The sequence below is a fragment of the Mustela lutreola genome, chromosome 15 (genome assembly GCF_030435805.1).
Source record: "Mustela lutreola isolate mMusLut2 chromosome 15, mMusLut2.pri, whole genome shotgun sequence".
NCBI lineage: Eukaryota > Metazoa > Chordata > Mammalia > Carnivora > Mustelidae > Mustela > Mustela lutreola.
The window spans coordinates 21,034,737-21,048,942 of record NC_081304.1 but is presented as its reverse complement, the minus strand read 5'-3'; the positions used below and the strand labels follow the sequence as shown (position 1 = coordinate 21,048,942).

Sequence of the window (14,206 nt, the reverse complement as noted above, 5' to 3'; positions counted from 1 at the left end):
GAAGTGTGGTCTCATCAATGAAGACCTTTGATTCTCTCACATTTCATGTTCTTTCTCTTGTCCACAGACACACTTAACTTTCTTCCAAAGCAGCAACCAGGGCCAAGATAAAAACTCATGTATTCTACTCTTTCTTGTTTTTTTTTCTTTTCCCCAGCTTTATTGAGATATAAGTGATATATAACATTTTTTAAGCTTAAAGTGTACATTGGGGTGATTTCATGCATGTATATATTGAAAGATGCTTACCATGATAGAGTTGGTCAACACATCCTTCACTGTACCCTATATAATTATCATTTTGTTATTGATTTTTGTTTTTGTTATTGTTTTTATGGTTTTTGTTGTTATTGTTTTTATGGTGAAAAGATTAAAGCTTAACTCTCACAGCAACTTTCAAATGTACAGCATAGTATTGTGTTTTTTTTTTAATTAAATTTTATTTTTTCAGTGTTCCAAGATTCATTGTTTATGCACCACACCCAGTGCTCCATGCATGCAATACATGCCCTCCTTAATATCTACCACCAGGCTCACCTATCCCCCTATCCCCCTTCTTTCCAAAATGCTCAGTTTGTTTCTCAGAGTCCACAGTCCCTCATGTTGCATCTTCAGCTCCGATTTCTTCCAATTCACTGCTTCACTCTCTCTCTGCCTGCCTCTCTGCCTACTTGTGATCACTGTCTGTCAAATAAATAAATAAAATATTTTAAAAAACACAGTTATTCTAAGACTTGGAATATACACACACATCATATATATATTGTTCATACATATGCCATATGTGTGTGTATACATATATCTAATTTTCTATATGCATTCATCTATCATTTGACATTTAGATTGCTTTAATGCCTTAGCTCTTGTGAACAATGCTGTAATGAACATGGGAGTACAGAACCTCTTTGAGGCCATGATTTTGTTTCCTTCAGATATACACCCAGAAGTGGGATTGCCTGGGTCATATGTTAGTTCTGTTTTTAATTTTTTGAGGATTTTCCATACCATTTTCCATAGTAGTTTCACCAGTTTATATTCTCACCAACAGTACACCAAGGAAGGTTCCTTTTTCTCCACATCCTCACTAGCATTTGTTAGATCTTGTTATACTAGTTGTTCTAACAGGTATGATGATATCTCATTGTGGTTTTGATTTGCATTTCCCTGATAATTACTGATGTTGGGCACCTTGTTGGCCTCTGTATGTCTTCTTTGGGAAAATGTCTATTCAGGTCCTGTGCCCATTTTTCAATCAAATTGGTTTTTTTTTTGTTTGTTTTGCTTTTTGTTTTTATTTGTTATTTGTAGTCCCACTTACTGATTTTTTTTTTGTTTTGTTTTTGTTGCCTGTGCTCTTTTCAATACACATTGTCTCATCAGTTTTTCATATTGTTGGGGGTTTTCATGATCACATTTTATGTAAAGGGAGCCTTTCAAGGATACATAAAACTTTAAGTTAACAAGACTAATATCTCTACTCTGAACACTTGTGATCCAAAATCATTCCAAAGAGATTTTTTCTTTCTCCTTTGTAAAGATCCACAGAAAGTCCGTGAGTCTCTCAGAAAGCAGTTTTAGTGTTAGTCTAAGATCCTCATCCCCAGCCCATATTCAAGCTTCATGTGTAGGCAGAGAAAATATGGGTCCAATTTCAGTAATTTGTGCCACAGAACTCTGTGTTTTGACATTGGTGGCAAGCCACAGAGCGTTTTTTAATGCCGCTCATCCTAAAACTAGGTAACCTTCACTGAAAACTTGGCCACTTATTGGCTGCGTGTCCTTGGGCCATGAAGGTTAATGATAGGGCACACCCAGGTTGTTGTGACAGTAAATAAGCTATTATTTGTCACTGGCTCAGAACAGTGCCTGGCACTTAGCAACTGTCTTATGTTTATTAAGTGAATATGTGGTGCCTTTATAACCTCTAGCTTTTGAATTTAGAATAAAGGTGAGCATATTTGATATGGCAAATGGCCCACTCTTTCAGTTACCACTCTATTCAGTTACCACAGAATATACACTAAATAAGATAACCTATTGGAGAGTCTCATTAATAATGAAGTAAATAAATGAAGTAATAATGAAGTAAAATAAAAATGCCTGGAAGGAAGATATAGAGCTCCGTGTTTTTAATACCAGTTACTCAAAGGGGAGTTAGGTTATTGTTGTAAAACCTATAAGAAGAATATGTGTCAGAATTGTGGATAGTGGCCTGAACTGTACTGAGAACCCCACAGTCCATGCAACACAGAGTGAGCTCTTAGAAAAACTTCCATTAAAAAAAGCCTTAAAGCTGATTTAGACAGATTCCTGGTGGTGAAGGGCAAACATATTTTGTATTACTAATGCTAGGACTTTATTTAACACTATCATTTAAAGTAACAGTATGATCAAATTTTAACATGGAAAATATTGTCTTATGTTCTTAATTCTCAATTGTCTATTCAAATGGACAAAAATAATTATACCTGTAATTTAAAACTGCTAACAATTGAAACAAATTTTAATTGGGATATATCAAATTACACACCTTATTTAAGCAGTTGAGATGATCCCAAAGAGTTAAAATGTAAATCAGTGTTTAATAATTTGATCAGTTTAAAGGTATCAGAAAGTCCATCATATATACCATAGTGATATTATCTTCTATATAAAATAAAATACTTCTGAGTACAAATATTTGCTAATTATCTGCTTTACATCCATTTAGACTCTGATAGGTAGGTTTTTAAAAGCAGAGCATAATCATGAGAAAGGTTCAAATATTTTTCCCAAAATAGATACAGGTTTTAGACAGTACATTCCATTAAAAGGAAAATATATGTTCATTTTAAAATTATGTAAATAAAAATTACAAAGAAGAAACTGAGTATTATCCCCAGTTACTCTTAGATTTTGTTGCATCATGTTTTAGATAATTTTTTAGGCATAAATATACATAAAAATGCAGAATACATTTTCCTTACAGAATAGTTGACTATGTTACAGCTTGTTTATTTCTGACTTAAAAATGACAAGATAATTGTACATGTTTCCTAGTAAGTTTACAATCTTCAACTATTTTTAACTACTTGACATTTCTTCTATATTTATATTGCTTGCAGTATGTACTATTTGACTTTTTTTCTTATTTATACTTCATCTCCCTAAATACATTGTAACTTCTTTGAAGCAAGAGCCCTCTTTATTCTTTCATATTCTCTCAATGTGGTCAGCTCAGTGTCTTGTTCATAGTAGATATTTAACAATGTGTAGACTGACAGTGATTGATTAATTTACTTGGAAAATGCCATTACTGCCCAGTTCCTGAGCATAAAGGTGAGCAGCCTTGAGAGCCAATGTCGATTCAGTACCCACAAGACTTGACACCCTGAATAACACTCAAAATGACTACCAGATCTGTAACACATAGAAAGGAATTATCCGAAACCACAGTTATTCTTGTCTATACAAGACCAAAGAGTTACTCTGGGCAGAAGAACATGTCTCCTACCATACTGAGAGGAAGTGTTTGACTTTTAAGGGCTTAATGTCAGGGGGCATATGGTCTCCTGGAACTTTAATGGACATCAGTGATTATATTAATAAGAAACTTACTCTATCTTTCATTAGTCATTGCTCTCCAGCTTCACAAATGTGTTTGACCAGATGTTGCCTGAGGTTCTTTCCACCTCTAACACACTGGGTTTTCTAAGCTTGCCAACAGGTATCAGATCAGTGACTGAACCCTCATCAGCCTAGATGCAGCCTCCTTACCGGGTATTGTTCAAGGACATTTCCCAGATGTTTGATATGTCTGGACTGTGAGCACATCTGACTCTCTCTGTGTGATGAAGATTTAGCTGTGTCCACCTTTCTCACTTGGTTACTGTGCCTTATAAATTCCACTTACAAGGATAATAAGGAAACCACCCAGACGGGTTATTTTAGAGAACAAGTTGAGAGGATTATTCTGCATCTTGCTTTGAATATCTGTGGACAAAACAGACAGAACTTACTAAAAGAAAGTATCACAAAGACCATGATTTCTATGCTGGAAATACTAAGTTTATTAGGAAGCAGATGACATGATTGAGGAGTTAGACAGGGTTCCTGGGAGGACAGGGTACTCTTCATGAGTAGTCAGACTGAAAAAGGGGTTCAGCGCCTACTCCAAGCTAGGGTGAAGAGATGCAAGACGGACTTCTCAGAAAAGGCGTGCTGTTCTGTCATGAAGAACAGGATGGATGGACCCCATCTTCTACTGGGGACCATCAGTAATTGATGCACTGCTCAGCAGCAAGGGGAGGTCCTACAGGTGGTGCGGCAGGGAGCAGGCTGGCAGCAGGGGGGGCGGCAGCAGGGCGCCTGCACAGAGATGGGCTGGCAGCAGGTGGAGGCCCAGCAGCAGGGGCGGCAGACCACGGCCGTGCAGGACGTGGGGCAGCAGCTGATGGGGCGGCAGCAGCCCTCCTGCACGCCGCAGGGGTCACAGCAGACGGGGCGGCGGCAGGGCTCACAGATGGGGCGAGTGCAGCGGCAGGTGCAGGTCACGGGGCGGCACACGGTGGTCTGGCAGGACACAGGGCGGCAGCAGCAGGGGTCGCGGCAGCAGCAGGGCTGGCAGCAAGACTGGCAGCAGGGTTGGCAGCAGGGCTGGCAGCAAGGCTGGCAGCAGGGCTGGCAGCAGGGCTGACAACAGGGCTGGCAGCAACCTCCTCCACAGCCCGAGGAGGAGCAGGTGGAGCCGCAGCAGGATCCGGACATGGTGATATCTGGGGTTGGTTAGGGTTGGACTGGTGAGAGGATTTGGGTGTTGTCAGGTGTGAATATCTTTGTCCTACTCTTGGCCCTTTATATACCCTGGCCAGCTGCTGATGACCCCCAGGACACATGATCATTTCCTTGTTTGTGTTTATTTTTTCTGAAATGACACTGATAGTTTAGCAAGTTCCCTAGACACTTTTTTTTTAGGTGCTCAGGTACTCGTGAAAGACCATTTGCTTTCCTTATTTAATAGAGACCCATTATATTTTGCTATTTATGGTTCAAATATGAACTTAATGACCCTAACTTCAAAGTGTCCAATTATCTTTATAATTCAGTGATGTTTTGCCAATTGATGTTTTGATGACACAGAGTAGCTGTCATGCTCTTATTAATAGTGGAAGTGAATTCCCCAAGTTGTGAGTGTCTGTTTCCACTGCTAAGCTTCCTGGACAAAACAAGTTCAGGAAAATAATAAAGGAATGCTTCTCCCTCTGTATCTCAGTAAAAGAAGTTTTACTGTGTACTTCTGGGAGCTATAGGAATCCATCTTATTGTCTTGTCATCAGTGTGGTTTTTTTTCCCCCAATTTTTAAATTTTGGTAAAATACATATATAACATATACTTTTTAAGTGTACAGTTTAGTGATATGGTATATATTCATACTGCTGTGAACCATTAGCACCATCCATCTCTAGAGCTCTTAAAAAAAGATGTAATTAAATAATTAGTTAAAAATTAATTAATGAGAGGGTGGTGGGTGGGCAGGCAGAGGGAGAGAGAGAGAACCCCAAGCAGACTTCACACTGAGAGCAGAGACTGAGGTGGGACCTGATCTCATGAGCCTGAGATCATGACTGAGTTGAAATCAAGAGTTAGATGCTCAACTGACTGAGCCATCCAGGTGCCCCTAGAACTCTTTTCATCTTTCAGAACTAGAATTTTGTACCTATTAAACACTAACTCCCCACTGGGACATCTGGGTGGCTCGGTTAGTTAAGTAGCTACCTTTAGCTCAGGTCATGATCCCAGGGCCTGAGATCAAGTCCCATATTATGCTCCTTGCTTGGTGCGGAGCCTGCTTCTCCCTCTGCAACTCCCCGTACTTGTGCGTGCTCTCTCTCTCTTTCTCTCTGACAAATAAAAAAAAAAAAAATCTTTAAAAAAGCCAAACCAAAACAAAAAACCCCAGTAACTACCCATTGAAACCCTCTCCCCGGCCCCTGGCAACCACCACTGTACCATTTTTTTTTCTTAATTATTTCTTCACCCCAACATCCCACAGTATTGGCTCCAACACTAGGGTGTCATGAGTGTGTGACTTTAGACAAGTCACTTATCTGGTTCCTTATGTACACAATGTACAATATAAACTCAGCCTCTGGTAATCCCTGTTCTATTCTCTGTTACTGTGACTTTGGCTTTTTTTTTTTTTTAATTTGTCTTAGATATGGGCTCATTATTTTCCATAGTCGTAGCTTTCCAAACCATGGAAAATTGCATTTTTTAAATCTTCACAATAATGTATCATTGAATTCTAACAACTATATTCTAAATATTGTGCTAAAACAAATACATGTATTAATTCTCACAATAATCCTATGAGATAGGTATTGTATTCCTCATTTTACACATAAGGAAGTAGAGAAGTGACTTGCCTAAGATCATACACCTACTAGGTTGGAGCCAGAACTTACTGCAAAAACATCTGTGGGAACATTATTTGTAAGCTGAAGAATGGAATATGGTTATCATATTCCCCTGCCATTAAGGAACATCTGTTCTATGTATGAATTTTAACAGTTAATTTATCTTTAAAATAGTTGGTATTTATGAAATGGCTAATTTTTAGAGTTATTTGAAAGGATTCTTATGTCTTTCCCATATCCTCAGGAATTCAAAGAATTATCTCCCACATAGCTTTCTAAAAATCCCAAAACAGGGGCACCTGGGTGGCTCAGTGGGTTAAATCTCTGCCTTTAGCTCAAGTCATAATTTCAGGGTCCTGGGATCGAGCCCTGCATTGAGCTCTCTGCTCAGCGAGGAGTCTGCTTCCCCCTCTCTCTCTGCCTGCCTCTCTGCTTACTTGTGATCTCTCTTTCTCTGTCAAATAAATAAATAAAATCTTAAAAAAAAATTCCAAAACATACCCTAAGGAGATAGCATCAAAGTTGGACCTAACGAAGTGGTTATGAGGCACTATGAACAAAGCCACTGTTGAGAAGGTATAATTTACTCTACCCTTTAAATTTCTTCTAGCTGGACTAAAAACCAGATTGACATGTGACAGATTAAGAGGAGAAAATAAAATTTAATGGCATACTTATGGGGAATCCACACAGCCATGGAAATTCCAAAGACATTGAGGCAACATGATACTTACATGAGCTAAGGAGAGAGGTGGGGGTCTGGGGAGAAAGACCATTAGCTGGAAGGTGAGAGGAGATGTTTGGAAAACAAAGTTTGCCCTATTAGCAGATACGTGTCTTATATAAAGAGATATCTTTATTAATAGGTTTCTTCCTGGTAGAGGCAGGTATTTGCAGGGGAGGTAAAGAACATTTCCTGAATCTGCTGGGTTTTGATTGCTTTTAACTCAGGAAAATGTTTATGCCAAAGTGGCCCATTTTGGGGCAGACTGCCCTTGGCCCCTACACCACCATCTAGATGAAGGTTGCAGTCTGCCATCATAATAGAGCACCCAGGTAGTGATCCTGCCAAAAGTGGTTTCCAAGCCTGCTTTGTCATACCCTGTATCTTGTTCCCTTATCTCCCCATGCACTATGCCTGAGCACACTCCTGCTCCCAGAGCCAGCTGTGATTCTCAGTCATTTGGGACTGAGGAAAATCACTTCCCTCAGCCACTTTGTAGACTCTGTCTTTGGATTTGCTTGGTTCTGATCTTTTACTTTACAACTGATTCTGTTGTAGATCTGTGGCTGAAGGCTATGGTGCAAGCCTCCTTTCTGATCATTCTGCTTGCATAGTCTTGCAGGCTTACCCAGATCCACACCAACCACTGTGGTTGACCATGGCATGGAGTTACTCTGAAAATAAGCACAGTTCAATAATGATGATAAGCTTGGGAGTACACAAAGAATTCTACATCTGAGAAACTAATGTAAGACAAGGAATTCTGTAGGAAGACAACAAAGAAAATTCTGAGAGGGGAGAATTTTTTAAATGGTGTCCAAGAATGTGTAGAAAGGCTCACAAGTCCAGTTTCTATATATCAGTAGATAGACCCTTACTAAAGAGAAGACTCTGTTGTGCGTGTAAATGTTTTGACTGCAATGGACTTCTTGTTGAGAAGTTTTTTTTTTTTTACCATATTTCAAGAAAAACACTTCTTTCATAAGGTGGCTTATTTATTTTTATTAGAAGAATGTACATGTCCAGCATGAGGAGAGAATCAGTGAGGGATAGAGATGTTTTTCTCTTGCAACCCTGTAGAACTTATTCATTCCCTCCTTCAACAAATTCTGATTTTATCCTGTGTGCCAAGTATGGCACAGATCAGTGGGAATCCAGCAATGAAGAAAGTCATTTAAGTTCCAGACCTTCACAGAGCTTACCTGGCCTGCCTCATCTCTCTGGACAGGTAGATATGCCCAGTGTGGATTAATGTTTTACCACTTCAACTACTTGGGGATTGTTTTAATGGTAAAGTCATTTGGAGTTCTAAATGATGATGAACATTTTTTCATGTGTCTGATAGCCATTTGTATGTCTTGATTGGAGAAGTGTCTGTTCATATCTTCTGCCCATTTTTTGATATGTTTGCCTGTTTCGTGTGGGTTGAGTTTGAGGAGTTCATTATAGATTCTGGATATCAACCTTTTGTCTGTACTGTCATTTGCAAATATCTTCTCCCATTCCGTGGGTTGCCTCTTTGTTTTATTGACTGTTTCCTTTGCTGTGCAGAAGCTTTTGATTTTGATGAAGTCCCAAAAGTTTATTTTCACTTTTGTTTCCTTTGCCTTTGGAGACATATCTTGAAAGAAGTTGCTGTGGCTGATATCGAAGAGGTTGCTGCCTATATTCTCCTCTAGGATTCTGATGGATTACTGTCTCACGTTGAGGTCTTTTATCCATTTTGAGTTTATCTTTGTGTACGGTGTAAGAGAATGGTCGAGTTTCATTCTTCTACATATAGCTGCCCAGTTTTCCCAGCACTATTTATTGAAGAGACTTTTTTCCACTGTATATTTTTTCCTGTTTTGTCGAAGATTAATTGACCATAGAGTTGAGGGTCCATATCTGGGCTCTCTACTCTGTTCCACTGGTCTATGTGTCTGTTTTTAGGCCAGTACCATGCTGTCTTGGTGATCACAGCTTTGTAGTAAAGCTTGAAATCAGGTAACGTGATGCCCCCAGGTTTATTTTTGTTTTTCAACATTTCCTTAGGGATTTGGGGTCTCTTCTGATTCCATACAAATCTTAGGATTATTTGCTCCAGCTCTTTGAAGAATACCGGTGGAATTTTGATTGGAATGGCATTAAAAGTATATATTGCTCTAGGAAGTATAGACATTTTAACAATGTTTATTCTTCTGATCCAAGAGCATGGAATGGTCTTCCATCTATTTGTGTCTTCTTCAGTTTCTTTCATGAGTGTTCTGTAGTTCCTTGAGTTCAGATCCTTTACCTCTTTGGTTAGGTTTATTCCCAGGTATCTTATGGTTCTTGGTGCTGTAGTAAATGGAATCGATTCCCTAGTTTCCCTTTCTGTATTTTCATTGTTAGTGTATAAGAAAGCCACTGATTTCTGCACATTGACTTTGTATCCTGCCACGTTGCTGAATTGACTTCTTCATTGCCAATTTGGATACCTTTTATTTCTCTTTGTTGTCTGATTGCTGTTGCTAGGACTTCTAATACTATGTTGAACATGAATGGTGAAAGTAAAGTTCTAAAGGAATGATTCCAGCTTCTTATCTCATTTTTCCAGCAGCAATGACTCCATTAGAATCAGAATTGGCCATAGTAGTACTGGAGGGGAGCTGTAGGACAGATGGGATAGTGTTTCTTCTAGCCTAGGCCTTCAGTGGTTCAGGATTCCCAGGTACCACTTATATTAATCACTGCACAGTTTTCTAAATCAGGCTATAAATGCAGCTCTAAATTAGTCTTCCTCTCCCTTATCACATGTGTGGGGATTACTCATGGGTCAAGTTCATGATCAGAGAAACATGTAGTCTCTCCATTTCCTCAGCATCACTACAAAACCTGTGGCTTGAGCTATAAAAGTACCTCACACAAGAGGTTCTACATTATTTGAACTGCTATTAAAATTACAGATCTTGCACCTGAATTGTTCCTAAAGCTAAAAAAAAAAAGTCCCTGAAAAACCCTTCTTTCTTTGTTTTTTTTTTTTTTCTGATTATGTATACCATACCATAACCTAAAAATAAGCTTTTGAAAATTAATAAACAATAAAGAGAAACCCATTTGCTTCCCAGAGATAAAATTTTTATTATTTTACCATGTAAACCCCCATCATAAATATAATGATATCCTGGAAAAGTATCCCATCTTATAATAGTAGAGATGTGATGATGAGTCAGTGGGGTAGAGCTCCATTCAAGAGGAACTTTGATCTTTGTTCACTAATTTTTTCAAGCCAGGAATTCAAATGGTGAAAGTTGGGATGTTTCTAAAGATTGTAGAAGAGAGGCGGGATTAACTGGTAATTATGTGGGAAAACGGATAGACAGCTACTGTTGAGTTAGTTGTTGAAGAGCATGTAGGTTGCAAAGGAATCTCTCATTTGATCCCTTGGGTTGGGAAAAGTTTTTACGTTTCTCAACACTTGGGAATGTTTCTCAGTGGGCTATTCAGCAGCAGGGGGAGGTCCTGCAGGTGGTGCGGCAGGGAGCAGGCTGGCAGCAGGGGGGGCGGCAGCAGGGCGCCTGCACAGAGATGGGCTGGCAGCAGGTGGAGGCCCAGCAGCAGGGGCGGCAGACCACGGCCGTGCAGGACGTGGGGCAGCAGCTGATGGGGCGGCAGCAGCCCTCCTGCACGCCACAGGGGTCACAGCAGACGGGGCGGCGGCAGGGCTCACAGATGGGGCGAGTGCAGCGGCAGGTGCAGGTCACGGGGCGGCACACGGTGGTCTGGCAGGACACAGGGCGGCAGCAGCAGGGGTCGCGGCAGCAGCAGGGCTGGCAGCAAGGCTGGCAGCAGGGCTGGCAGCAGCCTCCCCCACAGCCCGAGGAGGAGCAGGTGGAGCCGCAGCAGGATCCGGACATGGTGATGTCTGAGGTTGTTTAGGGTTGGACTGGTGAGAGGATTCGGGTGTTGTCAGGTGTGAATGTCTCTGTCCCTTCCTGGGCCCTTTATATACCCTGGCCAGCTGCTGATGACCCCCAGGACATAGCTCATTTCCTGGAGTTGTGGTTGCCCATTGACCTCTAGATTGGTGGATTCAATTGCTGAGGCAGCAATTCCAACATCATGGAAAGATGCTTTCCTTTCTGCCTGTCTGCTTTCTTCCTCATTGAAATGAATACTTGGTAATTTATATCATCCAAAAAATTGCTCATGGAATAACCAATCCTTCCATACCATGTCACATGACCAGTTGACATGTCTTATGACAAGTTGACATGTCACATGACAAGATGAAAGTTTGTAGAACCCAGTGTTGCCACCATCCTACTTTCTTCTTGTTTGTCTTATTCACCACCCGTGACTAAGTATGTGACTGTAGGGTTCACGAGGTCATATACCTGGTTTCTAATTGATATTGAGATGAAGTAAGAATTTCTGAAAAACCAGGATGACTCATGGAAGGAGACATGTACTGATTCTGCTATGGGAAGAATGGTCCAGTGCTTCTGGAAAATAGAATAGTGCTTCACCTTGTTTTTAAGGAAATAGTCATGAGAGCTACTGGAATGACTCTAGTTTGCCTATAAATCTGAGTCACTACTGAGACTCTTTCTGTGTAAGCAACAGCATCCTATTTGGGAGTGGAGAGGGAAAGGAATAAAAGGAAATTCTAAGTAGTTTCTCATCACACAGTGATTACAGATCTTAGGATGGCGAGACAAAGGCACATAAAGCAATGAAAGGAGAAGACTTTTCATTGGGCAAAAAGGTCAAACTAAGTGATGACTTTTTTGTGCATTTTGAATGCCCCTCCTTGAGTATGGTCTTAGAGTTAAAATTGGGATTACTCTTTCTTTCTAGGTGTGACCATAAGAGCACTTGTATTGAGTTCTTCAAAACAGATTGAAGATATTTGTAAAGGAGCCAATTATCTTTCTGTGGTAGATACTTTGGTTTCTTGGCTGAGGGTTTGATTGCTTATGAAGTGTGAAATTGGCTTCAGGAAAAACAAAGGGAGCCACATGTACTGATGACTGATAAAATAGCTTTGTCTTTTCAAACCATAAGAGACTCTTAATCTCACAAAACAAACTGAAGGCTGCTGGAGGATTGGGGGAGAGAGATAGGGTGGCTGGGCATTGGGAAGGGTATGTGAAAGGGTGAGTGCTGTGAAATGTGTAAGCCTGATGATTCACAGACCTGTACCCCTGGGCAAATAATACATTATAGGTTAATAAAAAATATATTTTAAAAAGCTTTGTCTTTTTAAATCATAGTTAAGTAAAGTGAAAATGTAGAAAATAAATTTATAGTTAAAAGGGAGGTTAAGGATGATATCCTCAAAGGCTTGCTGATGACTCTCAGACCAAATTTGTCTCCACAAAGTGTTTCGTTTGCTAGATCATGTTTTATACATTCGTTGGCCTGCCATAGTCCTGGTCGTTGAAGGCCTTTGAGTTTGTGACTGATCATATTCCTTCACAGTTCTTGAGGGGCCTGATATGTGAAATGATTTCTCTAAAGTCATGCAGATAAAAGAATGGCAAAGTGTTGACAACACTGTGATCTTCTGATGACCGTAAACAGTGTTGAATGACCCCTAGTTTTTTCCAGCTGAGTTATTTCAGACTAGTGAACAGGTAGTCATAGTTACCAAAACTTCTGTCCCATCTAGTGAAGTAAAGTGGGAACTTGTTGATTTATGATTTAGAGTATTGTTATTTTGGCCTAGAATATATACAGCAATTCAAATAGTAGGAATTAGAAGATGTCTGTAAGCTCACTGCGTTTGTTAATTAACAGAAAGGACAGAACACTAAGAAATTCTGTGTCCTGAAATCACAGACTGTCAGAAACTTTGCAGTTTTAAGCCACATCATTAAGAGTGGAAGGTCCCACTATTTCTGGGACAGGATCTTAGTCACCTTAACACAGAGAAGCAGCCTCAATATCCAACCCAAAGGCAGAGTTTCAGATAAGAGGTTTTAAGGTACGATAGTTCTCATTTATCTTAACTATGTAGTTTTCAGGGAAAGAGGACCTAAGTTCCATCACAACCCAGTCCTGATGTTAATACTTCTGCTCAAACCTCTGTTTTGCTTTGAGCCCATTAAAATACCATTTCATATAATTTTATGTAAACTCTATGTTCTTCAAAAATCCTATTTAAAAAAAAAAAAAAGCTTTTCCTTTGTTGGGTGGGATGCCCCTGGTCCCCTGTGTTGCGTAGTTTCCTTTGCTGTAGCACATAAATAAGCCTAAGCTTGTTGGACAAGAGATTGTCCCTCATCTTTACCACGTGAGCTTTTTTAGTCCTATTATTTGAACTCCAGATGGAGTTCCCACCAGAGTGGGAACAAGTAAATGTTAACTATGGTGGTGATAAATTGTGAGATTTTGTGGTTGGATTGAAAAAGTATGCAGTGTTGGTAACTTTTTCTGATGGTGAACCATGCCTCCTCCTCCATAGTTGCATGAGTTGGGATTTGTTAGGAACTGGCCACTGGATGTTAGGAAGGTTTTTAAATTCTGAAAACAGAATATGCAATCCCTGTTCTCCAAAATGATCTTTGAAATACCATCCAATCATCAGAGTCAGAGATGGAGATGGGAAAGAGTGAGGGAGAAAGGGCAGGAAGAGGAGAGGGAAGACAAAGAGGGATTCAGATGCTTCCTCCCTCACCTAGCAGTTGTGTGGCTTAGAGCTGATACCCGTCTCTCTGCCAGCACATTTCCTCAGTTGTAGAAGGGGAAAGGTCATCTGTCCCTAATGTTCTTCATATGCCAGGTTTGTCATGAAATCTGTACAACATGGAAGACAAAAGAAATGGATATCATTCATTGAAAAGAGAATGTTTTAGATGGAAAAATTCTAGATGATCAGGGGGTGGGTGTGATTTTTTTCTGGAATTTAACAAATAAATATCTTTCCTGCTTGGGGGCACCTGGGTGGGTCAGTCAAGTGTCTGAGTTCAAGATTGTGAGTTCAAGCCCTGTGTTGGACTCCATGCTGGGTATGGAGCGTACTTAAAAAAAAAAAAAAAAAAAAAAAAAGTTTTCTGCCTAATAAATACCATTTGCCCAAAGCCAGGGAAGACTAACCCAAGTAATCTTTTAGAGTTTACT

General features: G+C 40.0%; 1 protein-coding gene across 1 annotated transcript; it reads right to left on the bottom strand.

Moving 5' to 3' along the window:
* Positions 1-4,272: 4,272 nt before the first annotated feature.
* Positions 4,273-4,746, bottom strand: LOC131816724 (keratin-associated protein 2-3-like). Its single transcript, XM_059149664.1, has one exon. The coding sequence runs from the start codon at positions 4,744-4,746 to the stop codon at positions 4,273-4,275; it is 474 nt and encodes a 157-aa protein (XP_059005647.1).
* Between the last annotated feature and the right edge of the window lie 9,460 nt (positions 4,747-14,206).

Coding starts and splice junctions, on each gene's coding strand:
- LOC131816724 (XM_059149664.1), bottom strand. CDS start 4,746: ATGTCCGGATCCTGCTGCGGCTCCACCTGCTCCTCCTCGGGCTGTGGA.